This window comes from Pelophylax lessonae (assembly GCF_965119305.1).
Source record: "Pelophylax lessonae genome assembly, chromosome: 8".
NCBI classification, from domain to species: Eukaryota; Metazoa; Chordata; class Amphibia; order Anura; family Ranidae; genus Pelophylax; species Pelophylax lessonae.
Window position 1 is genome coordinate 15,218,225 of NC_138775.1, and position 27,629 is coordinate 15,245,853.

The window sequence follows — 27,629 nt, forward strand, 5'->3', positions numbered from 1 at the left end:
ATCTTTATTAATACAAATTTCACACATTTTTGTATATTCCCACTTAGTAGGTAGCGCCACAAACCAACATCCCACACTAACCTTCTGATACCGTACCCCAAATTTCAAGGGGTAAGTTGTTGGCAGCTCACACCTCCATAATATTAGCAGAGTTTTTCTCTGTAGCGTCTTATTAGTCTCTCTTCTTGTGTGTCAATGCACACACAGGTGTTTAAGGCTGGGTTCACACTTAATACTGATGCGGATCACAGCTGGGGTCCAGTGCGTCCCTGTTCTCCATTTCAGGGACGAAACAGGCCCGAATTTTTGCCGGAATTCAGGCCTTAAACGGAGCCAAAGACACACAGGACCCTTGTGCAATCTGCTCTGCACCTGCCACAGAGATGTGTGAACCGGCTCGATTGAGAGCCAGGCACACTCTCCTGTTTTGTGAATTGGATGCGGGGGAAACCCCCATCCAATTCGCACTAGTGTGAACCCAGTCTTAAAGTGGAACCTAAAGCGGAGTTTCAATAGTTTTTATGATTATTAAAAGTCAGCAGCTACAAAAAGTGTGTATCTGCTGACTTTTAATAAACACGCACCTGTCTCACGGTCCAGTGATGCGGCCGCCCGAAGCCTCGCTCCTCTACCTCTCGGCGGTGCCAGCATCTCTAGTATGGATACCCGGCTGTTAACTGTCCCAGAAGTTTGCAGGGAGGGAAGGGGAGAGGAGAACTTCCGCTCGAGCTGCCTAGGCGGCCCAAGCGGAAGTGGAAGCGGGTACTTGTCAAATCTAGGTACCTGCTTCTCTCCCCCCCCCCCCCCCCCCAAAAAAAAAATGACATGCCAAATGTGGCATGGCAGGGGGTCAGGAGTATTTTAAAGTGGAAGTTCCACTTTTGGGTGGAACTCTGCTTTAACCCAAAAGGGGAAGTTCCATTTCCGAAGTCGTGACGCCTGGACCCAAAGCCAATTGGTGAATTGGCTCGGGAGATGACATCGCTGGATCCATATTACAATATTTGAAGCTGCTGACTTTTAAATTTTTTTTTTGGGGGGGGGGGGGGGGGACTGGAGCTCCTCTTTAACCGGTTGCCGACCGCCGCACGACGATATACGTCGGCAGTCAGCCCCGGCCAGGCAAAGTGACGTATATATACGTCACTAGCCCGTCACTTGCTTGGGAACCAATATCGGGCGAGCGCGCGCCCGCGGAGGCGCGCTCCCGCCCCAGCTCGTTCCCCAGCAAGTCCGTGCGTGTGACCGGCGGACCCGATGTCTGCCGGTCACTCGCCGATCGTCGGCGCAGAGGGAGAAAGTCAGGCGGCTGATGTAAACAAGCCGCCTGTCATTCTCCCCTGTGTAGAAACAGTAATCGTACGGTTCTACTATGTAAGACCATTGATTACTGTTCCTACACTTCAAGCCACAGCCAATCGCAGTAAGAATCACGCCCCTAGGGACACACATAACCCCTCCCTCTCAAATAAAGTTAACCCCTTCACTACCAGTGTCATTTTGCAGTAACAGTGCATATGTATAGCACTGATTACTGCAGTAATGTCACTGGTAACCCCAAAAGTGTCAAACAAAAGAGAAAACAGGCGCCTCTGAGTTAAGACTGCGATTTAATATGGCAAACAAGTAATAAAAACTTACATCAAAGTAAGTATAAGCAGACAAGATGGGTCCTTCCGGTGTCCATGTGGAGGCTGGGGCTTGGAGTCATCACTGTGGGTCTGTAATCATCTCCTCTCTTCCTCTTCCTGTCCAGCAGGAAGTGGAGGGTGTCACAGCAGTGAGATGGAGGCTTGGACAGCAGGGTGAAACCGCAGTGAGATGGAGGCTTGGGCCGCACAGTGGCTGTGATGCTTGTCCACAGGATCTTCCGGCGTAATGACTGACGCGTTTCCGAGCATGCGCACTGTGGTGGGAAACCAGCGCGCGCTCCTTTTTCAAAGTCAAGACCCCAAAAGTGTCAGTCAAGGGTCCGATCTGTCCGTCGCAATGTCGCAGTACCGCTAAAAAAATTGCAGATCGCCGCCATTATTCGTTAAAAAAAAAACACCAAAATGACAGAAATCTTTCCCTTAGTTAGTAAACGCAATAACTTTTGCGCAAACCAATCAAAATACACTTTTTGCTATTTTTTTTACCAAACATAGGTAGCAGAAAACAAATTGGCCAAAAATGTTAAAAAATTTTGATTTTTACATTTTTTTGGGGGGGAATTTCATATAAAAGTTAAAAATATTGTTGTTTTTGCAAAATTTGCGCTTTTTTTGTTTATAGCGCAAAAAGTAAAAATCGCACAGGTGATCAAATACCACCAAAAGAAAGCTCTGTTTGTGGGAAAAAAAGGACGTCAAATTCGTTTAGGTACAGCGTCGCACGACCGCGCAATTTTCCGTTAAAATCACGCAGTAAAAAATCGCAAGAAAAACCCTGGTCAGGAAGGGGGTAAAATCTTCCGGGGCTGAAGTGGTTAAAGGCAGCGTTTTGGCCAAAAAAAAACTCTTGATGCATGTAAACATGTCTAAATGCGCATTAACGTTAGGTGTGTTTAGCACTTGAGCGTTAATTAATTTCAATGGCCAGAATAAATTATAAAATTAACGCCCAAGCACTTAACATGCCTAAACGCGTCTAGATGTGTTTACACGCATCAAGCATTTTTCTGACAATGCTGCTGCCAGGGCAAAAGGTGTTTAGGAGAGCTGGGCAAACCCCCTTGTGTACATGAGGCCTAATAGTTGAAATTAAGAGACGAATGGGATTCGTCCCCCCGAATCATACCTACCTAGGTGGATGCCGCATCGGTCTTCTGCCGACTCCTCACTGAGAACCGAGCAATCAACCACCGCTGATTGCTCGGTTCTCAGAGCTCTGCGAGCAGAGAAATGGCGACTGTCAGTCAACGGCTCCCTGCTTTGCCCCCTCCTTGCTCACTGGAGCGCTGGGCTGTGGAGGGGGAGGGAGCGATCGGCTCAGGCTCTCAGCAGCTTGCTGAGCAGAGTGCCGGCCCAGGCATGTAGGCAGATCCTGACCATATGATGGCAAACTTTCCTGAGCCTGGACTGGCTCTGTAACATCAGCTGACAGCGGGCCTTAACCAGCTGTCTGCTAAAAATGGGTCACAGGAGTGCAGAATGAACTGCACTCCCATGATCCACAAAAGTACAGCCAAACAAGCTTTGGCTGTACTTCTCCTTTCAACTCTTAACTTTAAATTTTAACTTAAAGTGCTTCTAAAGGCAAATTTTTTTTTTTCTGTAATGCATTCTATACATTAGGATAACCCCCCCCCCCCAATACTTACCTGAGCCGATCTTGATTCAGCAATGTGCACAAGAGTAGCAGCGCTCTCTCCTTTCACTGGACAGAGACTCCTGTTGTCAATCGCAGACAGTGAGCACGCTCTGTCTATGGACAAACACAGACAGCGGGCTCAGGAGCAAGCAAACACGAGTGCCCCCATAGCAAGGGGCTATCTGGTGCAAAACCATTACGCAGAGCAGGTAAGTATGACATGTTAGTTATTTTTAAAGCTGTTGGTGCCCATGCAGCCAGTGCAGCGGTCCGGGCATTTGAAAGACCCGCTCTTCCCCTTCTTCCTTGGGGCTCCCAGGACAGATCAGATCGATACATGATCGCTTTGTGACCACTTTGACCAATCAGAATCGCTCTGAATGTTTCAACCAATTCCCTCATTAGACTTAATGGCAGTATATGTGGATATCATTATATAAAGTTGAACATGATATTTCAAAATCTGTGTTCCCCCTTATTTCTTTATTTAGCATGATGCGCAGATGGATTACTATGGGACGCGCCTGGCCACATGCTCGTCCGACAGATCGGTTAAGATCTTTGACGTGAAGAATGGAGGACAGATCCTAATCGCTGATCTGCGGGGGTAAGAAAGAGACAATGAAGTGTTGTTTTTAGGTTATGAGGGTTTTAAAGAGAGCAATTTCAGACAAAACCCTATATATAAATTACCACGCCCCCGACCCCCCCCCCCCCACAGTTAGAATCACTCCCCTAGGCTCACATTTAACCCTTTGATCACCCATAGGGTTAACCCCTTCCCTGCCAGTGTCATTTTTACAGTAACCATGCATATTTTTAGCACTGATTACTGTAGTAATGTCACTGGTCCCCCCAAAAGTGTCAAAGATGTCAGTTAGGGGTCCGATCTGTCCGCTGCAATGTCGCAGTCCCACAAAAAATCGCCGCCATTACTAGTAAAAAATAAAATAAAAATTACATAAATCTTTCCCGTAGTTAGTAGACGCAATAACTTTTGCACAAACCAATCAAAATAAGCTTATTCGCTTATTGCGATATTTTTGGTTAAAAAAAAACGTAGCAGAAAACAAATTGGTCTAAAATGTTACATTTTTTTTTTTGAGAATGTGAAAAATATTTTTTTTTTTTTTTTTCAAAATTGTCGCTTTTTTTTTTTTTTTTTTTTTTGTTTATAGCGCAAAAAAAATAAAAATCGCACAGGTGATCAAATACCACCAAAAGAAAGGTCTGTTTGTGGGGAAAAAATGGACATCAATTTTTTTGTGGGTACAGCATCCCACAAGCGCGCAATTGTCCGTTAAAGTAACGCAGTGCAGAATCGCAAAAAATGGCCTGGTCATTAAGGGGGAAAATCCTTCTGGTCTTAAAGTGGTTAAAGGAAATATCTGCCAGGCTGACCCTTCAAAGTGGTTGTAAAGACAGAAGGTTTTTTCCCCCTGCATGCATCCCCCCCCCCCCCCCCCCTATTCTTACTTGAGCCCAATCTCGATCCAGTAAGGTGCACAACAGCCGAGGCTCTCTCCCTCCTCATTGGCTCAGAGACAGCAGTGAGAGCCATTGGCTCCTGCTTCTGTCAGTTACAGCCATTGACTAGGGAGTGGGGGGGCGGGGCCAAGCCATGTTCTGTGTGTCTTATGGACACACAGAGTGGTGCTTGGGAACAAGCAGGCATGAGTGCCCCCATAGCAAGCGGCTTATGTGGGCACACGGTGAGGGGGAGGAGCACCTTCAGGGGGCCCAATAAGAGGAGGATCAGGGATGCTCTGTGCACAAACAATTGCACAGATTGGGTAAGTATAGACATGTTTTGTGTTTTTCTTTTTAAAGAAAAAAAGTAACGTTTAGTATCACTTTAATGTTTACATATGAGATACCCTTAAAGGTAACCTACATCCCATATTTCACTGATGCAGAATCTTCTATTGGAAATTTATCTCAGATGTCTGATTTGTGTATTTTAGACATGAAGGTCCAGTCTGGCAGGTGGCCTGGGCTCACCCGATGTACGGAAACATCCTGGCATCCTGCTCCTATGACAGAAAAGTCGTCATATGGAAAGAGGAAAATGGCACCTGGGAGAAGACGTACGAGTACACCGGCCACGATTCATCAGGTACTTCCGTCCCACAACAATGAAAGCGCTATTTCTGTTCTTCGCTTTCAGTCCTAGGGACATAGCAAAAACAGGTTCAGTCCAAATCTCTTCCCTACCCTATCTAAGACTTAAAAAAAAAATTAAACAATAACCCTATCTCCACCGCACTGTGGGAAGATAAAGAGCTAAGTGTCGGTGCTCAGGCTGAACGTCCAAACCAAATGTTATATGAATAAAGCCGGCACACGAAAAGTCTTCTTCCAAGTAAAATTCTTTATTCCACCATGGATAGCGGTGACAACATGACAAATACTGACGCGTTTCGGGTTTACGCCTTCCTCATAGCTATGCTATGAGGAAGGCATATAGCAGAAACGCGTCAGTATTTGTCATGTTGCCACCGCTATCCATGTTGGAATAAAGAATTTTACTTGGAAGAAGACTGTGTGCCGGCTTTATTCATATAACATTTAAAAAAAAAAATTGCCTTAACCACTTCCTTGGGTTTCAGTGATTATACCGTGATGGTGGGTACAGTATTGGCACTTTTCCACTGCAAGTACCGGCTCGGCTCTACTCCGCCCTGCTTGGCCCGGTTTGCTTTTCCACTGCTGGTACCGCATGGTACGGTGTTGGAACAGTTCGGTACGGTATAGGTTTGCTTTTCCACTAAAGTAGTACTAAAGTTAAGTGGGTGGGATAACAACGGGGTGGGTGGGATTCTCTGACCAATCAGTGGCTAGTAGTGACTGCATGCAAAGGATTATGGGATATGGTACCAGTTTGGTACCTGTTGGAACCACAATCGAGTAGGTACTGTTTTTTCAGAGCCGTACCGTTCGGTTCCATGCAGTGGAAAAGCAAACCTATACCGAACCGTTCCAACCCTATACCATGCGGTACCAGCAGTGGAAAAGCACAAAAGCGTGCCGAACCGGTACGGTTCCATGCAGTGGAAAAGCACCATTACAGGCATCATCCTGGTATCATTATTTTCAGCCAGTGATTCTGTAGAAGGCAGAAGTGATTTGAGTGGCTATTTAGCCTTTCAATCCCTTCTGTGGGTGGCGGAAGGGGGTCACACCTGCCGCTGCCTCTCCCGGGCTCTCCGGTCCCATCACGGAGGCCGGGAGCAATGGGGCCGGCGGTGATGGCTGCTTGGGACAGAGAGAGAGGAACTGACGTTGTTACCCTCTCTCTAATCAAAGAAGCAAGGGGATTTCCAGTCACTACTTACCAACCAGCCAGCGACCAACCGAATTAACCTGTCTAACAGTATGCGTTAAAAGCAGGGGTTTAGTTGCACACATTTGCAAATGCATGTGTAAGCTGCAGGCCACGGCAAGGCACCCTGATATCTGCAGACCCTCTCTCTAACCCTGGAAACCGGGAGCGATGAGTATTCGTCACTTCCGGTTCCGCCTCTTTGTTTACCTGGCCACCAGCGGCCAGAGAAGCAGCCGATCGGACCGATCTCGGTCCGGTCGGCTGCTTGGGGGGGCCAGAGGTATGATTTTTAGTCTAATAGACCCCAAATCTCCATAAAGAGGACCTGTCACAGCCAATGCTATCAGAAGGGATGTTGTTCATCTCTTGTGATAGCAATAAAGTTTGTACAAAAAAAGAAAAATGTAAAAAATAAAAAATGCATACCTTTATGTATATGTAAATGGTGATCGCACCATGTGAGGTACTGTTGCCAATGTCAGATTGGGACCAATAATTCTAGCACCAGACCTTCTTTGCCACTCTAAACGTAACCTGTAAAGGCGTTTAAAGCGCCGCCTATGGAGAATTTTAAGCACCGTAGTTTTCCGCCATTCCACGGGCAGATGCAATTTTAAAGCCTAACATGCTCGGTGTCTTATTTACTCAACGTAACATTATATTTCACATTATACAAAAAAATTGAGCTAACTTTACTGGGGTTTTTTTTTACATGAATGTGTTTATATATTTTTTTTAAATTGTGTTTGAAGAACCTCTGCGCAAATACCGTGTGACATAAAAAATTGCAACACACACAATTTTATTCTATAGGGTCTCTGCTATAAAAATACATACACACACACACACACATATACATACATATATATATATATATATATATATATATATATATATATATATATATATATATATATGTGTATATATGTATGTATGTGTGTGTGTGTGTGTGTGTAAGTATTTTTATAGCAGAGACCCTATAGAATAAAATTGTGTGTGTTGCAATTTTTTATGTCACACGGTGTATGTATGTATGTATATATATATGTATATATATATATATATATAATGTTTGGGGGTTCTAAGAAATTTTTCTAGCAAAAAAAAAGTAGATTTTTACATGTAGGAGCGAAGTGTCAGAATAGGCTTGGGAAGGAGGTGATTAAAAATGCTAAATTATTCCATCTGAAGCTAGTAAGGCCCTGGTGCCAAACCTGTGGCCCTTTGGTGTATGATGTGCGGCCCTCAGGCCTCAGCAGTCTGTAGTGGGAACATTGTTTGGGGTAATAGCATTCATCTCTAGTAGCTTCATGTAACATGTTCCCAGTGTCGTATTGTCTTCTGCAGCATTTCCCCAGCCAACACTGTATCCTATCCTCACTCTCTGACCCTCATTTGCTCTATTAGGACTGTCAGAGACTACAGTCCTATCAAGCATTACATATTTTGAACATTATGTGCGGCCCTTTGATGTTGGGGGCTACGTTTGTGGCCTCCTTTAGCTCATAAGTTGACAAACAATGAAGTAAGGGGTCCCCTTTCCACCTTTGCAAGTGCCTTGTGATAAAATAGTTTGCTGGTGAACGGACGAAGCTTGCAATGTTCTCTTTTCTCCCCTCCAGTGAACTCTGTGTGTTGGGCCCCCCATGACTTTGGGTTGTTGCTGGCTTGCGGCAGTTCAGATGGTGCCATATCCCTCCTCACCTATACAGGGGACGGCCCCTGGGATGTCAAAAAGATCACAAATGCGCACACGGTAAGCACTAAAAACTGTCTGTGTACTGTCTGATCGTATGTCATCCAGAGTGAAAGTTTTTTGCACATTTACCTCTAGTTAGAAACCTGTTGAAGCCTTTACTGCCAACTACTGCAAAAGAAACGGATTGATAGGTAATGAAAACAGCACTTTTTTTGTAGAGGTACACTTACATGTAAAAAGCTTTGCTCCAGTTTAACCACTTTACCACCGGAGGATTTTGCTGTCTTACGTCCAGGCCACTTTTTGCGATTCGGCACTGTGCGAATTTAACTGACAATTGCACGGTCGTGCGACGCCGTACCCAAACGAAATTTACGTCCTTTTTTTCCCACAAACAGAGCTTTCTTTTGGTGGTATTTGGTCACCTGTGCGATTTTTTTTTTTTTTTTTTTTTTTTTTTTTTTTTTTTTTTTTTGCGCTATAAACAAAAAAGAGCGTAAATTTTGAAAAAATAACAATTTCTCTATCGCTCATTGACAGACGTAGTCTTCTTGATTCTCAAGAGCTGGGTTATGTTGTCTCCGCAGGAGTAGGACTAGGCAGAAAGACAAAACGTTCTGGCTCCACCTTAGGGGCAGTCCCTGAGGGTATATCCTCCCTCTCTCTGCTACAGGGAATCAGTTTTTTTCTGTCTAGTCAGGAGTAAGGACCTAAGTTCCTTGCTGGGATCTTTTGGTCCTGGCAAGACTTTTTTCTTTAAGAAAAAGACATTTTTTAGGTAGTTTTCTCCAGAGTTTTTTCCTGTGAGATCTTCAAGCAAAGATGCCGGACTGGGCGACACTTGTGGTCACCCCAGCCGGCCTACGAGCGCGCGCAGACCATGGCATTGCGCTTGGTCGGCCGCGACACATTCAAGTAAGTATGCGGGGCCGGGCGACGGGCTGGATGCTGAGATCCAGTGGTCACCCCGGTTTCTGCCTACGAGCGCGTGCAGACCAGAGCTCCGCGCTGGGTCGGCCACGACGGAGTCCCAGTGGAGGGACTGACCTTGCGAGTTAAAAGTCTCGCTTGGATGCCAAGAACCAGAGAGTCGAGGCGTCCGGAGTGGTCCACAAACCCCCACCCCGGTGGAGAGGGTATTGTGAAGAGAGGGTGCCTGTCGGTTCGGTATGGTGAGTAAACGTTCCCTTTTTTTCCTCGTTATGAGGCAGTATGTATTATGGGCCCCTTCATATATGGTCAGTATATATCTGATACTTACAAGTCCCCCTTGTAATACAGCATGTGTTTGTGGGAAGTGGACTTGGTTTAAGAGCTAACACTCTACCCAGCAGACTGTAAACATTACAGCTGACATAGGAGGTATAATCCTACCTTATGTGTAGTATATCTTCTGTAGATCCATATATCGCCTCTTAGCAGAGATGCAGGTGGATGTGCTGGGAAAACGATTTCGGCGGTCCGCCGCCATTTTGCCGTAGACCAAATGCATGTATGTCCTCAGGTCACGCCGGCCGCCATGTTTTTGGAGTCTTATGTCTCTTCTATGGGGGCGGCCATGTTTTGTGAGCCCAGCTACCTCGTGGAGAGCTGGGAACGCCGGAAGGCGTACACAGGGGGCGGAGCCACGTCCTTCTACCTGGGGAAAAAGCAAACAGCTCCTTCCAGTCTGTGTAAGACAGACGCTGACTGCAGTTGGTTGGAAACTGCACTGCATCGGTTGGTGAGCCTTGGGGGTCCCTCTCTCTCTCTGTGGGATCGAGAAGCAGGTACTCTGAGGGGCGCTATTGCGCTAGGGGGAGACACACAAAAAAAAAGAAAAAGTTTTTTTGTTTTGCTGGCAAAGGTGTCCTGAATTAACATGGACCCTGCCACTCATGTATCTCCTCCGGATCCCCTCGAGGGGTCTGCGGGATCCTCCAGCACCCCATTGACAATTGAATCATTGTCAGCTATTATGGAAACTTTTGTGTCCCGGGTGGAAGTGGCTTGTCAGGGACAGGGCGCAAGAAAGCGACCCCCGCCTAACCCCATATTATCTGAAACCTCGGATTCAGACTCTGAGCCAATTTCTGCAGTTGCAGGTACTTCATCTGGGATTGGTGTCTCGGGTTCTGTCTCTTCAGACAGTGAGGAGGATGTTTCGGCATCCGCCATAGCCCGAGAGGAAGCGTTGGTAAACGCACTCATTGTATCTGTTCAAGAAACCTTAAGGTTACAGGGTACTCCATCGGAAATAGCTGAAACTGAAATCCCTTTTGGGACTAAAAAACGCATCAAAGTGGCGAAGGTTTTTCCATTGCCCAAATGTTTTGGCAATCCAATCGAAGAAGAATGGCGTCTGCCAAAACGCACTTTTACTATTTCTAAACGCTTTGACAGGCGTTATCCGTTTGAGGAAACCCTTATTAAGAAATGGACAGAACCACCTGTGGTGGATTCACCAATTGCTAGATTGAATAAAGCCACGGTTATTCCTTTAGAAGACGCTCCGTCTTTTAAAGATCCAGTGGATCGCAAGATAGAAGCTATGTCTCACACCATGTTTTCCTTGATTGGATCAGCTTTCAGACCTATAATAGCTATTGGTCTGGTTTCGCAGGCTGTAACTGAATGGACCAAGTGGTTACGCCGGGACTTAGAAGAGGTCCCTCAGGCGGTATCAGATTTGTTGGAACAAATGATACAGGGGTTACAGTTTGTGTGTGATGCGGCGTTAGACGCCACTCCATTATTGGCGCGAGCATCAGTCTCAGCAGTGGTTCTCAGGCGTACACTGTGGCTAAAAGGTTGGTTAGCCGACCAAGGTTCCAAAAAAGCATTGGCTAATATCCCCTTTTCAGGAGAGCGTCTATTTGGAGCCAACTTAGATGAGATCATTAAAGATCTCACGGGTGGAAAGAGCACCTTTTTACCGCAAAATTTTAAAGGTAGAGGAACTCGTCAAAGACGAGGGCCTTCTTTTTCTGCTCACAAGAGGTTTTTTCGTCCCGTGGGTGAAAAAACTAAGTCCTCCAAAGCTCCTGCAGGAGGCGTCAGGGGTCGTTGGTCGGGCAAGCAAAAGCCCGCCCCCTCCAGACCTGAAGATAAACCATCCAAAGCCTGAAGGTGCGCCCCCACCCATAACTGGGGTGGGGGGACGTCTTCGCCGGTTCCCGGATCCATGGCTTTCCAGAATCCCGGACAAATGGGTTTGCGAAGTCATAAGGTCAGGGTACAAGATCGAGTTTCGATCTCTCCCACCGGCGCGATTCTTCCCTTCCAATATCCGACTATCCTCAGATCGTTTAGAAGATCTGCGGAGAGCAGTCACAGATTTACTACAACAAGGAGTGGTAGTCCACGTTCCTTGGACATTCCCATTTTCGCAGGACATCAGCGGTTTCTACGCTTTTCCGTAGAAGAGAACCACTATCAGTTTGTGGCGTTACCTTTCGGTCTCGCCACGGCTCCGCGGGTCTTCACAAAGGTGTTGGCCCCAATGTTGGCACTTCTGCGCCAAAGAGGCATATCGATCCTTGGTTACCTAGACGATCTTCTGCTTCATGCAGAGTCTCCTCAGACCTTGCTACAAAACATAGAGATTACTATGATTTCTTTACAGGAATTCGGGTGGCTGGTGAACCAGCAAAAGTCATTTCTGGTTCCCACCCAGAGGCTCGAATATCTGGGTCTAATTCTAGACACAGTCAGGACAAGAGTTTTTCTTCCGGTAGGGAAACTCCGAAAGATTCAATCAGCAGTCCAGTTGTTACTGTCCAACAGCTGGTCTTCCCTTCGGACTTGCATGAGGGTTCTGGGGTTGATGGTGGCTTCGTTCGAAGCAGTCCCATTTGCCCAGTCCCATACCCGAATTCTTCAGCAAGAGATTCTTCTCAGATGGAATCGGAATCCGGAATCCCTGGACAATCAGATCCGATTGAGCAAACAGACCAGAGAGTCTCTGGTCTGGTGGCTTCGGTCTCCGATGCTCAGCCAGGGAAAGTCATTTCTGCCAATATATTGGACGATAGTGACCACGGATGCCAGTCTATCCGGATGGGGAGGAATTCTCGGTCAGTTATCTGTCCAGGGACTTTGGTCCCCGGAAGAATCCAGGTTACCGATAAATGTATTGGAACTGAGAGCGATCAGACTTTGTCTGATTCACTGGACCGAGCAGCTCCAGGGCAGCCCGGTTCGGATCCAGTCGGACAATGCCACGGCCGTGGCTTATGTCAATCACCAGGGGGGCACCAAGAGTGTCCGAGCGGCCAAAGAAGTGGCTTGCATTCTTCGCTGGGCGGAACAATTTGTTCCAGCAATCTCTGCGGTGTTCATTCCGGGGGTGGAGAATTGGCAGGCAGATTATCTCAGCCGTCAGACCCTGGATCAGGGGGAATGGTCCCTCCATCCAGACGTTTTCCACCAGTTGTGCCTACGGTGGGGCACCCCGGATGTGGATCTGTTGGCATCACGATTCAACAGGAAAGTTCAGAGATTCGTGGCTCGCTCCCGCGATCCTCTAGCAGAAACCGCAGACGCACTGATCGCCCCGTGGGGGCAATACCAGCTAATATATGCCTTCCCTCCTCTCGCGTTACTGCCAAGACTTCTTCGCAGGATAGAGGAGGAAGGAATTCCAGTAATCCTGGTAGCTCCGGACTGGCCTCGTCGAGCTTGGTACGCCGACATGGTCAGACTGGTGGCGGACATCCCGTGGAGACTTCCTCTCAGGGAGGATCTACTGTCTCAGGGACCGATCTTCCATCCTGCTTTACGATCGCTGGCTTTAACGGCCTGGCTATTGAGACCCAGGTGCTGAAGGACAAAGGTTTGTCAGCTTCAGTTATTCCTACTCTAGTTGAAGCAAGGAAAGCGACTTCCAGAAAGATTTATCATCGCACATGGAAGTCCTACATTGCATGGTGTGAACCTTTGGGGTTCCGTCCTCGGTCTTATTCGATTAGTCGAATATTGGCTTTTCTGCAACAAGGGGTTGAGCAGAAACTGGCCTTGAGTACTATCAAGGGTCAGGTCTCAGCATTAGCCATCTTCTTTCAGAAGCCTTTGGCTACTCATTCCTTGGTGCGGAATTTCATCCAGGGGGTGCGACATCTGGCTCCGCCAGTGCACGCGCCGTTACCCCCCTGGGATCTTAATTTAGTGTTGTCGGTTCTTCAGAAACCTCCCTTTGAAGATATTAGGGAGATTCCTCTACCTACGTTGTCCCAGAAGGTGGCCTTCTTGGTGGCTATTACTTCTGCACGCAGGGTGTCAGAACTGGCCGCATTATCCTGTCGTTCCCCATATCTGGTGGTTCATAGAGATAAGGTGGTTCTTCGTCCGAATCCATCCTTCCTACCAAAAGTGGTTTCAGAATTTCATCTGAATGAAGAAATTGTATTACCTTCCCTGTGTCCTAAGCCCAGTCATCCTCGGGAGTTTGCTTTACACTCCTTGGATGTGGTCCGGGCGATCAGGGTATACTTGAAAACGACAGACTCGTTTCGCAAGACGGATTCACTTTTTGTGATCCCAGATGGACCCAAAAAGGGGTTGCCTGCATCTGCCGCGACCATTTCCAGATGGATCAGACAGACGGTAGTACAGGCTTATTCTATTAAGGGTCGGGAGCCCCCGTTCCCTGTTAAGGCGCACTCCACTCGGGCACTTAGTGCGTCATGGGCCTTTCGCCATCAGGCGTCAGTGGTCCAGGTGTGCAAGGCGGCTACCTGGTCGTCGGTGCATACCTTTACTAAACATTATAAAGTTGATGTAATGGCATCGTCTGATGCCTCGTTTGGCCGCAAGGTTTTGCAGGCCGCAATTTGAGGAGACCAGTGGTCTACCTCGAGGGTTTTTCCGTTGGAAAATTTTTTCTTTAGTCTCATTCTTTGTTTATAATGAGCCTTTAAAACTTCTAGTTTGGCACCGGTTGGGCCTTCTAGATTGGATTTGATTTGTCAATCCCACCCCTCATTTGTGGCACTGCTTCTGGATGTCCCAGCTCTTGAGAATCAAGAAGACTACGTCTGTCAATGAGCGATAGAGAAAAATGGATTTTTGTAAGATCTTACCGTAAAATCCTTTTCTCTTAAGCTCATTGACAGACGTAGTACCCGCCCCTCTATCATTGAGTTGGGTTGGGTTAAATTCTCTGTACTGCTTTAAAACAGAACTGATTCCCTGTAGCAGAGAGAGGGAGGATATACCCTCAGGGACTGCCCCTAAGGTGGAGCCAGAACGTTTTGTCTTTCTGCCTAGTCCTACTCCTGCGGAGACAACATAACCCAGCTCTTGAGAATCAAGAAGACTACGTCTGTCAATGAGCTTAAGAGAAAAGGATTTTACGGTAAGTTCTTACAAAAATCCATTTATTTTTCACATTTTTTTTTATATGAAATTCCCCCCCAAAAAAATGTAAAAATCCAAATTTTTTTAAAATTTTTGGCCAATTTTGTTTTCTGCTACCTATGTTTGGTTAAAAAAAAAATCACAATAAGCGTATTTTGATTGGTTTGCGCAAAAGTTATTACGTTTACTAACTAAGGGAAAGATTGCTGTAATTTTTGGTGTTTTTTTTTTTTTTTTTTAAACGAGTAATGGCGGCGATCTGCAAATTTTTTATTTTTTTTTGCGGGACTGCAACATTGGGGCAGACAGATCGGACCCTTGACTGACATTTTTGACACATTTGGGGGTACCAGTGACATTACTACAGTAATCAGTGCTATACATATGCACTGTTACTGTAAAAATGACACTGGCAGGGAAGGGGTTAATTTTATTGGAGAGGGAGGGGTTAATGTATGCCTGGTGCTTACTGACATGTGTGGGGGGAGGGGACTGAGTGACACAGGGACAAATCGCAGGTTGAGCTATGCTGAACCCTGCAATCTGACCCTGCCTGTCACTTAGGAGATCCGCCTGCTTGTGTTTACACAAGCAGGCGGATCTCCACACTAGATCCCCGACGATCGGGGAAGAGCAGCGGCGCTCCTCCCCTGGCCTGACACCCGCAGTGACTGAATACAGCGGGAGCAAGGGGAGTGTCTGGCGACGTAGTTCTACGTCGCCAGACGATAACCAACCACTTTGCCGCAGTAGAGCTCTAGTGAGCAGACGGCAAGTGGTTAAGAGGCACTGTTACCTCTCAGGACAATAGGTAGCCTTATGGATTGCAAAACAACAAGAGAAGGCACACCAACCTAGCGCATTACCAACATAAATTTGGCTGATGCGTTTCAAGGGAGAGCCCTCTTTTTCAGAGCCAAAAATAGTGAGCCATCACCAGACGTTGCCTGGTTTTCCCATACTATTGGTTGACTACAGCAGACCTGAAGGCAATGGTTCTCACTTGCTATGATTTGCATGTTTATGCTGTGCGTTTTGTGAGTATAATACTTGTTTAATTTTAGTTTTATGTTGGTAATGTGCTGGGTCGATGCGCCCCCTCTTGTTGCTTTGCTTCCTCGAGTCAGTTTCAAGCAAGGAAAACAGTGAGCAGCACCAAATCCTACTCCAAATCTTCTGAAATGATCAGCAGCAGTGTCTTAGATCTCACACTGCAGATATGTAGAACAAGAGTGCCTAGGCACCTTCCCATACCAGGAAGTGCACTGCATTTTTTTTTAGGAGTAATTCAAGATTTAAATGTTCATTTTTCATGGTATTGCATAAGCACACATAACACTTTTACATATTTCCTATAACATAGCAATTCTTTTTTATTTTTAAATTCAGTTTCATTTTAACTGAAGTCTCTGTAGCAAAAGTGGGTATTCGTTGTTTTGAGCTGCATTAGCCAATAAGAAAGTAGTTGTATTAATGGATATATTCTGGAGAAACATTTTACTTCATGCAGGTTCTCTTGATTTGTAATCCTCCATAGATCGGGTGTAACGCTGTGAGCTGGGCTCCCTCTGTGGTCCCTGGTAGTCTGGTGGATCAGCCATCTGGACCGAGGCCCAATTACGTCAAGCGGTTCGTCTCTGGGGGCTGCGACAACCTGGTAAAGATCTGGAGGTAAGTCTTGGCCACTCTAACTTTGTTTCCGCCCCCTCACTATAGCCAAATGACATCCTCCTGTAATCGCATGGTGTACGGGTGGTGCGCTCTGTAATTGCTGAGTCCTTTTGGACTCGGCTAATCCCAGATCAGTGTAAAGACTTAATCACAGGGGCCCTTTACCATGTGATCAGCATTGTCCAATGACAGCTGATCACGGATGTAAACACAGGGTGGTTATAGGCTTTCCTTTCCTCATGCTGACAGTGTGAGGAAGAGAGCAGATAACCAGCTTATGTTAAAGGGACATCGGCACGGATAATCGGGGCACTAATTATCAGTGTCCTCATTATCACTGCAGTCCCTACAGTGCCCACCAGTGCTGCCAATTAGTGCCACCTATCAGTGCTACCTATCATTGCCCATTAGTACAGCCTTTTAGTGCCCATCGGTGCTGCCTCATCAGCGCACATCAGTGAAGAGGAAAAATTATCTGTCTGGAAAATTTTATAGCAAACTGTAAAAAATGTTTTGGTTTTTTTTTTTTGGTCTTTTTATGTTTGTTTAGCATTAAATAAACCCAGAAGTGATTAAATACTACAAAAAGAAAGCTCTATTTGTGTAAAAAAAAAATATATATATATATATATTTTTTTTTATTTCATATGGGTACAGTGTTGCATAACCACACAATTGTCATTAAAAATGCGACCGTGCTGAAAATTAACCTGGGCAGGAAGGGGGTAAAAGCGCCCGGTAGACACGTAGTTAATGTTTTGTTTTGGATTTTTTTTTTTTTTTAAATCCTTAAAGATCCTTACTGCAGATTTTTCCCAGAAAATGAATGAGCGCCTGCTTTAAGGCCTTCTTATCCTGTATTGGTGCAACATGGCAGCATAAAGGTTGCCCATGATCTGTGGTGCACTACAATGCAAAGTCCCACAAATACTTGTTGATCCTGCCAGGGAAGTCCACCTACTGCAGCAAACACACACACACATCATATATTGAACTGGATGGATTGGTGTCTTTTTTTTTTTTTTCAACCGCACTAACTATGTAACTATCCTGCAACTTCCTGTGACAGAGAGGCAACCATGCTGCCCTTCTACTGAATTCAGGGCATTGTTGTCACTCATGTAGGAGATGCCTGCTTGCACCACAGTGGGGGGAGATGATGTTGCAGAGGCGTTGCTATCAGTATTGTCATTGCTGATTCACAAACCCGGCCACACCTAGTCCCACCCACTGCTTAGTGGATTAACAGTACTGCTTCTGCTGCTAAAACCACGCCCACTGTGATCTGCAGTGTCTGGGAGGGAGGACATGTGAGACACATGAAGGATGATTTGGATCAGTCAGAGAAGATAGAGAAAGTTCCCCCCCCCCCCTTTTTTTTGTTTTATTTTTTTGCTTTCTCTTTGTGGATTTGGTACTTGCTTAGACATACAGGAGCCTTTTGTTGTTCTGTAAGGTCATATACTGCTGTCTAACTACTTCCCGCAAACTGACATACCTGTACGTCAGCTTGAAAAAGTGGTTGTACCGGGGTGATGCCTGCAGCCAGAAGCATCACCCCGGTATCGTTTTTTAGAGCCGGCGGTCGGCTTTCTGGAGAGCTTACTGGCTCAGCAGCCACTCGGCCATTATACCATCGTGTGGGAGGGGGTGTCCCCTCCCTCCCGCCGCTCTGCCTGGGTCTCCCGTCCCACTGGGAGACCCAAGCAACCAGCCGACATGTCTGCCAGCTGGTTAGGGTCCTGAACGAAGCCGGATGTAGCTTTGATCGGGTCTCTGATCATGTAACCCGGAAGTGACGTCACTTCCTGTGTACTCGGCAGCGCCGATTTTAAAAAAGCTCAGTATTTAAAAATGCTGATTTCTGGCTACCGTTATTAAAATATGTTTGGTCTCAATTGACCCATTATTTACTACTCTAGTGAGATCCAAAAAGTGTCTGTTTTGTGTTTATATTCCCATGCAAAATTGATGTTCTTATCATTTTGATTAAGGCTATTAAGATAAGGAAGTAATCTTAACTCCATTCCAGACTATGATCACGTCATTAACCACTTGCCGACTGCTCACAGTAATCCTACTGTGGCAGTGCGGCTCCCCTGGGTCCAGCGACGTAGACATACTTCGCTGGACTCCTAGTGATTTTGGTGGCGCGCTCCTGCTATGTTTAGACAAAGCAGGAGTCGGGCCGGAGGAAGAGAGGCGGCGAAAAGTGTGAGAAGATCCGCCTGCTTTGTGTACATAAGCAGACAGGGAGAGATCACAGGATTCAGCATAGCTGAACCTGCGATCTGTCTGTGTCACAGAACCCTCCCCCCCCCCCCCCCCCCCCACACACACGTCAGTAAGCATGAGGCTTACATTTAACCCTTGATCACCCATAGGGTTAACCCCTTCCCTGCCAGTGTCATAACAGTAACAGTGCATATTTTTTGCACTGATTACTGTAGTAATTTCCCTGGTCCCCCCCCAAAAGTGTCAGAAATGTCAGTTGGGGGTCCGATCTGTCCACCGCAATGTCGCAGTCCTGCTAAAAATCGCAGATCGCTGCCATTACTAGTAAAAAAAAAATATAAAACAATAAAAATAATAACAATAAAAATAACATAAATCTTTCCCGTAGTTGGTAAACGCGATAACTTTTGCGCAAACCAATCAAAATACGCTTATTGCGATTTTACAAAAAATATGTAGCAGAAAACGAATTGGCCTAAAATGTTAAATTTTGATTTTTTTTTTTTTTTTTTTTGGGAAAGTTTTATATAGCAGAATGTGAAATATATATATAATATATATTTTTTTTTTTTTTTCAAAATGGTCACTTTTTTTTTTTTTTTTTTTGTTTATAGTGCAAAAAATAAAAATCGCACAGGTGATCAAATACCACCAGAAAGCACTGTTTGTGGGGAAAACAGGACGTCAATTTTATTTGCATACAGTGTCGAACGACCGCGCAATTGTCCATTAAAATAACGCAGTGCCGAATCGCAAAATGGGGGCCTGGTCAGGAAGGGGGGTCAAATCTTCTGGTCTTAATGTGGTTAATATATCGTCTGTACATTTATGGTTTCATAAATCTTACTTTCCTCCCATTCTGCCATAAAGATATTTGCCACATTCGTGCAACATGTGCCCCCATTGCAATACCTTTTAATTTGTCTATAGTACATATGCTTGTACCAAAAATAATTGTGTGATAAACCATATTCCAAACTTTCAGCCAAGAACGTCCATTGTTTTCTTGGTGCATCACCTAAATGCCCATTTGGTAGCTCTTGTTGCATCTTGATGTCCGTTAATTGGGTACAGGGAATTGACATCAGCTGTAGCCAATATGCATGGTCCTCCTTCTATTTGTAGTTCTTCCAGCAGTTGGATAAGATGCTTTGTGTCCCTCAGGTATGCTTTAGTTTTTGAACTAGGGGTTGCAAATAATGATCTAAGTACTGGCCCATCCTGACTTGCGGCAGAAAAGTACCCTTTGCTGCCTGGACTTAACATTTTATGCTTTCTCTAGGGAAGAGGACGGTCAGTGGAAGGAGGATCAGAAACTGGAGGCACACAGTGATTGGGTACGGGATGTGGCCTGGGCTCCCTCTATTGGTCTTCCCACAAGCACACTCGCCAGCTGCTCTCAGGTAAAACCATCAGCCATTGTATTTGTGTGTAAATGACACCGCTGCAGGTAGGGGTGCACAGACCACCCTGGGATCCGCCTTCTCCTTGAGATCTGCCTCCCCCACAGGCATTGAAACACATAAGCCGCACTCTGCTGTGGTTTTTTTGGTTTATTTTTTGTTTGTTTTTTGCCAAGCTGCAGCAAGCTTTATTGGCACCTGATAGGTCACACAGACATTCTTTCCTTTGAAAGATGTGACTCTCACTGACGCATTTCAACCCATAGGCATAATCATGGGTCAGCCAGTTCTACCTATTCATTGCACTCTAAATCCCCTAACAAGTGTCGCTGTATCTTCCTTGCAGGACGGCAGAGTTTACATCTGGACTTGTGACGATCCCACCACCAACAGCTGGAACCCCAAATTGCTGCACAAATTCAATGATGTTGTCTGGCACGTGAGCTGGTCCATCACCGCCAATATCCTGGCTGTGTCTGGAGGAGATAACAAGGTGGGTATTCAGGTCCTGGCACACAAAAGTGCCCAAAACTACCCAAAGCTGGTAAAGTATTTAAATCAAGGGTGTCAAACTCAATTTCATCACGGGCCACATCAGCATTTTGGTTGCCTTAAAGGGCGGGTTATACAGTGCCTTGCGAAAGTATTCGGCCCCCTTGAACTTTGCGACCTTTTGCCACATTTCAGGCTTCAAACATAAAGATATAAAACTGTAATTTTTTGTGAAGAATCAACAACAAGTGGGACACAATCATGAAGTGGAACAAAATTTATTGGATATTTCAAACTTTGTTAACAAATTAAAAACTGAAAAATTGGGCGTGCAAAATTATTCAGCCCCTTTACTTTCAGTGCAGCAAACTCTCTCCAGAAGTTTAGTGAGGATCTCTGAATGATCCAATGTTGACCTAAATGACTAATGATGATAAATAGAATCTACCTGTGTGTAATCAATTCTCTGTATAAATGCACCTGCACTGTGATAGTCTCAGAGGTCCATTTAAAGCGCAGAGAGCATCATGAAGAACAAGGAACACACCAGGCAGGTCCAAGATACTGTTGTGGAGAAGTTTAAAGCCGGATTTGGATACAAAAAGATTTCCCAAGCTTTAAACATCCCAAGGAGCACTGTGCAAGCGATAATATTGAAATGGAAGGAGTATCAGACCACTGCAAATCTACGAAGACCTGGCCGTCCCTCTAAACCAGGGGTGGGGAACCTATGTTTGGGGGGCCGTATGCGGCCCCCCAAGTCATCTGGTCCGGCCCCCCATGCAGCTGAGTCTGTGTCTCTCCGCTGATCTGTCAGAATGGAGCCGATGCTTCCTGTATAGTTCCTGCTCCGTTATGACAGTCGTAGTGAGTCACAGGCGGAGTGATATCAAATACACTCCGCCTGTGACCAATACAGAAAACATCACCTCTTCCTCCAGCATGGCTCTGCTACACTTCTCCTAGCCAGCATTTCCCACCAGCAGCACACACAGCAGTACCAGCCAGAGCCAGCAGTACTCACTGCAGTACCAGCCAGAACCAGCAGTACCCACAGCAGAACCAGCAGTACTAGCCAGAGCCAGCAGTACCAGCCAGAGTCAGCAGTACATACAGCAGTACCCACAGCACAGTGCCAGCCAGCAGTACCCACAGCACAGTGCCAGCCAGCAGTACCCACAGCACAGTGCCAGCCAGCAGTACATGCCAGCAGTACCTGCCTGAGCCAGCAGTACCAGCCAGCAGTACCCACAGCACAGTACCGGCCATAAGTACCAGCCTGAGCCAGCAGTACCCACAGCAGTACCTACAGCACAGTACCAGCCTGAGTCAGCAGTACCCACAGCAGTATCAGCCTGAGCCAGCAGTACTCACAGCACAGTACAAGCCAGCAGTACCAGCCTGAGCCAGCAGTACCCACAGCAGTACCAGCCAGCTATACACACCAGCAGTACCTGCCAGCAGTTCTTTTCAAAACTTACCACCACAAAAAAGTCGTCTGCGCTCCAGACTGACCGATGCAAACCTGGAAAACCTGTTGCGAGTAGCAACATCATCAATACCAGCTAACATCACACACTTCACCAAAGAGAAGCAGTTGCAGCCATCACATTAGGGGTGAGATAATTAAATGTTTGACCAAATATAACAGGCCCCCGAATGGTTTTATAAATACCCAAATGGCCCTTGGCAGAAAAAAGGTTCCCCACCCCTGCTCTAAACTTTCAGCTCATACAAGGAGAAGACTGATCAGGGGTGCAGCCAAGAGGCCCATGATCACTCTGGATGAACTGCAGAGATCTACAGCTGAGGTGGGAGACTCTGTCCATAGGACAACAATCAGTCGTATACTGCACAAATCTGGCCTTTATGGAAGAGTAGCAAGAAGAAAGCCATTTCTTAAAGATATCCATAAAAAGTGCCGTATAAAGTTTGCCACAAGCCACCTGGGAGACACACCAAACATGTGGAAGAAGGTGCTCTGGTCAGATGAAACCAAATTCAAACTTTTTATGTTTGGTGTAAAAGCAACACAGCTCATCACCCTGAACACACCATCCCCACCATCAAACATGGTGGTGGCAGCATCATGGTTTGGGCCTGCTTTTCTTCAGCAGGGACAGGGAAGATGGTTAAAATTGATGGGAAGATGGATGGAGCCAAATACAGGACCATTCTGGAAGAAAACCTGATGGAGTCTGCAAAAGACCTGAGACTGGGATGGAGATTTGTCTTCCAACAAGACAATGATCCAAAACATAAAGCAAAATCTACAATGGAATGGTTCACAAATAAACATATCCAGGTGTTAGAATGGCCAAGTCAAAGTCCAAACCTGAATCCAATCGAGAATCTGTGGAAAGAACTGAAAACTGCTGTTCACAAACGCTCTCCATCCAACCTCACTGAGCTCGAGCGGTTTTGCAAGGAGGAATGGGCCAAAATTTCAGTCTCTCGATGTACAAAACTGATAGAGACACACCCCAAGCGACTTACAGCTGTAATCGCAGCAAAAGGTGGCGCTACAAAGTATTAACTTAAGGGGGCTGAATAATTTTGCACGCCCAATTTTTCAGTTTTTTATTTGTTAAAAAAGTTGGAAATATCCAATAAATTTTGTTCCACTTCATGATTGTGTCCCACTTGTTGTTGATTCTTCACAAAAAATTACAGTTTCATATCTTTGTTTGAAGCCTGAAATGTGGCAAAAGTTCGAAAGTTCAAGGGGGCCGAATACTTTCGCAAGGCACTGTATCTGTAAGATTAGATGTCCAGAGCACCCCACCCCTTACACCCTTACATGAAATGTCAAGAGACACCACACAGGGTGCCAGCCACCCACCAAAGGGTTCAGTAACAGATTTGTGTCGAAAATTGTATTTATTTTGCAAAACTTTAAATATCCGCCCATACCGATATGCAATGGCCAAAATATCGGTATCGGCAAGGAAAAAACGATATCGGTCGATCCCTAAGAGGCAGGACTTGGCTTCCTCATGTAAGAGCTGACTCGCTGGTGACTGGTGATCTCGGAACTGGAGGGGCAATGATGATGAAGAAGCAGGAAAGGTGGAGGAAGTACAGACAGACCCATAGAATGAATGAAGCAGATGCAGGGAGATCCTTGCACTGCAGGTTTTCAGGTACTGCTTCCCCTCCAGCAAGGAGAACAATGATCAGCACAGTAGTGTCTTCAACAAATCTCACTCCAAATATGGTGAAACTAGCAGTCAGAGGCAGCAGTGTCAGGTTTCTCCAGCTCTGGTCATGTGACTAAAACCTTTTGGCATTTAGTTATCTCCGAAGGGAAGAATTAGAGTCCAGAATAATCTCTTCCTCTTCTGGAGATCTCGTGGTCACATGGGGGGCATATAGGTCTGTTTTAAATCCAGTTCTCCATCTTGTTTTTTCTTTATTGAAAGCGGTATCCTGCTTTTGATTTTTTCTTAGGTGACTCTGTGGAAGGAGTCTGCGGACGGCCAATGGGCTTGTATCAGCGACGTAAACAAGGGACAAGGAGCAGTGTCTGCCGTGACAGACGGACAGCAGAACGAGCAGTGATGTCAGTCCATCTGGATGATAAATTTCTACTACGAGACCCCCGTGGGCTGATCTTATCAGAGAGTCTGAATCTCACCAGGACAAGTTGAACATACTTCTTATTACCGCCTGCCCTGTCGTATTGAACTGCAGCGCCCTCATGTGGAATACAAGACTTTACCTCCAAGCAGTTTTTTTTTTTTTTCGTTCTCTGAATATTATTCGGACATGCTGCTTCCAGGGCAATTAAAAGCTTAATCGTTCATTCAAAAGAGGCATTGTTTAATAATTGTGTAATTGGCCACCTTGATGCCTATCAAATGTCACCTATTAGAATATGTGAGGCGATATTCTCTATTTTCTCCACAGAATGTGCGTAGTCTGGCAGCCAATGTTGGAGTTGGGGCAGCCATTTTGTTGGCTTACTTTATTCATGGGGTCCCTAAGGCTAGCAGAAGAACTGCTGAGCCTCAGTCCCACCAATAATGTTCAACTCCCAAAATGGCAGTTGGAACACACATGGCTGCAGATGACCAAAATTAGGGAGAGGACTTCAAATCTGGGGCCAAATGCTTTTGTTTAAGTGCCTGTAAGGGAAAAAAAAAAGCTTGTGTCATGGGGAAAAAAAAAAAAAAACACCTTACATGGTTTAGATTGGAAGTGGGCAACCTCCTCCCTCCAGCTGTGATAAAACTACAAATCCCATCATCCCTCTGCCTCTGGGAGTCATGCCTGTGGCTGTCATTCTTGCAATGTCTCATGGGATTTGTAGTTTAATGGCAGCTGAAGTGCTGAGGTTTCCTACCCCCCCCCCCCCCCCCCAGGTTTAGATCTCCCCAGATGAAATATGGGCAGCTTTCTGCGCAGGTCCGTATCTCACATTTAAAGGGACCCGGTTTTATCAATACTCTTGTATTCTACAACAGTGTTTCTCAACTCCGGTCCTCAGGGCACACTAACAAGCCAGGTTTGCAAGAAAACTGAAATACATCACAGGTGATATCATTCGCTGCTCAGTGATTGCAGTATTCTACTCTGCATCTCCCCAAGGTAATACTTATAATCTGGCCTGTTAGTGTGCCCTGAGGACCGGAGTTGAGAAACCCTGTTCTACAACTTCCAAGGAGTTTCTATTCAGAATAAAATCTTTTGTATGATTGTGGAGAAAATAAAACTTCCCTCTGTTTTCCTTGTACAAATAATGGAAATTTTAGCCATGACGCTCACTTTACAGAAGAAAAGTTTTTGTTTAATTATTAAATAAAATTCGCTGAAATAAAATATTGATTTATTATAATATGTGTTTTGTCGGTAACTTGGGAATGTCATTTTGTCCAAATGGAAAAGCGGGGAGTTTACTAGAGACTGGAGCAGACCGAATCTGGAGCAGCTACGCATGGCAACCAATCAGCTTCCCTCTTTAGAATTTATAGTTCATCTTTGAAAATGAAAGACAGAAGCTGATTGGTTGCCATGTGCAGCTGTTGCAGATTCGGTTTGCTCCAGTTTTGATAAATTCCCCTTAGTACGGTTTATGGAAATGTTGTGGATGATTGTTGTAATGTGTGTTTAATATCCACTTCTGGACCGGACCTTTTTCTGAAACTTGTTTACAAATTAAAATCCTTTTTTTGCTAGAAAATTACTTTGAACCCCCCAAACATAATTTTTTTTTTTTTTTTTTTTTTTTTTTTTAGCAGAAACCCTAGAGCAGGGGTCTTCAAACTACGGCCCTCCAGTTGTTCAGGAACTACAATTCCCATCATGCCTAGTCATGTCTGTGAATGTCAGAGTTTTACAATGCCTCATGGGATGTGTAGTTCCGCAACAGCTGGAGGACCAAAGTTTGAGGATCCCTGCCCTAGAGAATTAAATGGAGATTGTTGCAATATTTATCACACCGTATTTGCGCAGAGGTCTTACGAACGCAATTTTTTGGGGGAAAAATACACTTTTTTAAATTAAAAAATAAGAAAACAGTAAAGTTAGCACAATTTTTTGTCACCTAGGGGCAGACCAGTGGATGTGGTGTACTTGGATTTCGCTAAGGCGTTTGATACAGTTCCCCATAAGCGCTTAATTTATAAAATAAGGTCTACAGGTATCGACAGCAGGGTGTGCTTTTGGATACGAAACTGGCTAAAAGGGCGTGTCCAAAGGGTGGTAATAAACAGCGCATACTCAGACTGGTCTGGGGTGGTAAGTGGGGTCCCCCAAGGCTCAGTCCTGGGACCAACCTTGTTCAATTTATTCATAAACAGCATTGAGCACGGGATCAGTAGTTCGATATCAGTTTTTGCAGATGACACAAAATTGGGCAGGGCAATAACAGCACAGCATGAAGCAGATACCCTACATGATGACCTGGACAAAATAACAGAGTGGGCAACGACTTGGCAAATGAGGTTTAACGTGGAGAAGTGTAAAGTTTTGGGGACAAGAAACATAAAGGCACAATACACGTTAGGAGGGGAACCCTTGGGGGAATCAAAAATGGAGAAAGATCTGGGAGTCTTGGTTGATGATAGACTAGGCAACAGCATGCAATGTCAAGCGGCAGCTGCCAAGGCCAGCAGAATATTAGCATGCATAAAGAAAGGGATGTATTCCAGAGATAAGACTATAATCCTTCCACTTTATAAAACTCTGGTCCGACCGCATCTGAAATATTAACGCTATTAGCAAAACGCTATGTGTGGTGGAAAACTAACACTGCACATCACCCTGAGCACATCATCCCCACTGTGAAACATGGTGGTGGCAGCATTATGTTGCAGGGGATGCTTTTCTTCAGCAGGGACGGGAAAGCTAGTCAGAGTTGATGGGGAGATGGATGGAGCCAAATACAGTGCAACTTTAGAAGAAAACCTGCTAGAGTCTGCAAAAGACTTGAGACTGGCGTGGAGGTTCACCTTCCAGCAGGACAACGACCCGAAACATCCAACCAGAGCTACAACGGAATGGTTTACATCAAAGCATATTCATGTGTTAGAATGGCCCAGTCACAGTCCAGACCTAAATCCAATTGAGAATCTGTGGCAAGACTTGAAAATTGCTGTTCACAGACGCTCTCCATCCAATCTGACAGAGCTTGAGATATTTTGCAAAGAAGAATGGGCAAAAATATCCCTCTCTAGATGTGCAAAGCTGGTAGAGACATCCCCAAAAAGACTTGCAGCTGTAATTGCAGGGAAAGGCGGTTCTACAAAGTATTGACTCCAGGGGGGTGAATATAAATGCACTCCAAACTTTTCACATATTTATTCGTAAAAAAAATTTAAAACCATTTATCATTTTCCTTCCACTTCACAATTATGTGTCACTTTGTGTCGGTCTATCACATAAAATCCCAATAAAATACATTTACCTTTTTGGTTGTAACATGACAAAATGTGGAAAATTTCAAGGGGTATAAATCTTTTCTCAAGTCACTGGCGCAAACAAACTAAAGTGTATCAAGAGCTAGAGTTCAGCTTTAAAATTGAATTAAAGAAATTTAGCCACTTTTTAAAAAGTGCAGGCACACTAAGAGTTAAGTCCAAGGAGGTACATGACATCTCCTAAACTTATCTCTATTATTTCTAACAGGTTTATAATTCTGCTGAAGCATACACTGACACTCAGGGCTGTGATAGCA

The 27,629-nt window shown here is 45.4% G+C and overlaps 1 protein-coding gene across 1 annotated transcript in view; it reads left to right on the forward strand.

The window, feature by feature from the left end:
* Nucleotides 1–24,578, forward strand: part of SEC13 (SEC13 homolog, nuclear pore and COPII coat complex component) — a 33,977-nt gene extending 9,399 nt beyond the window's left edge. The window contains exons 3-9 of the mRNA XM_082265470.1: nucleotides 3,783–3,898; nucleotides 5,256–5,407; nucleotides 8,239–8,372; nucleotides 16,189–16,322; nucleotides 19,840–19,960; nucleotides 20,307–20,453; nucleotides 23,903–24,578. Coding sequence (XP_082121596.1) covers nucleotides 3,783–3,898; nucleotides 5,256–5,407; nucleotides 8,239–8,372; nucleotides 16,189–16,322; nucleotides 19,840–19,960; nucleotides 20,307–20,453; nucleotides 23,903–24,013 — 915 coding nt within the window. The 3' untranslated portion in view covers nucleotides 24,014–24,578. The remainder of the gene's footprint in view (nucleotides 1–3,782; nucleotides 3,899–5,255; nucleotides 5,408–8,238; nucleotides 8,373–16,188; nucleotides 16,323–19,839; nucleotides 19,961–20,306; nucleotides 20,454–23,902) is intronic.
* Nucleotides 24,579–27,629: the final 3,051 nt, after the last annotated feature.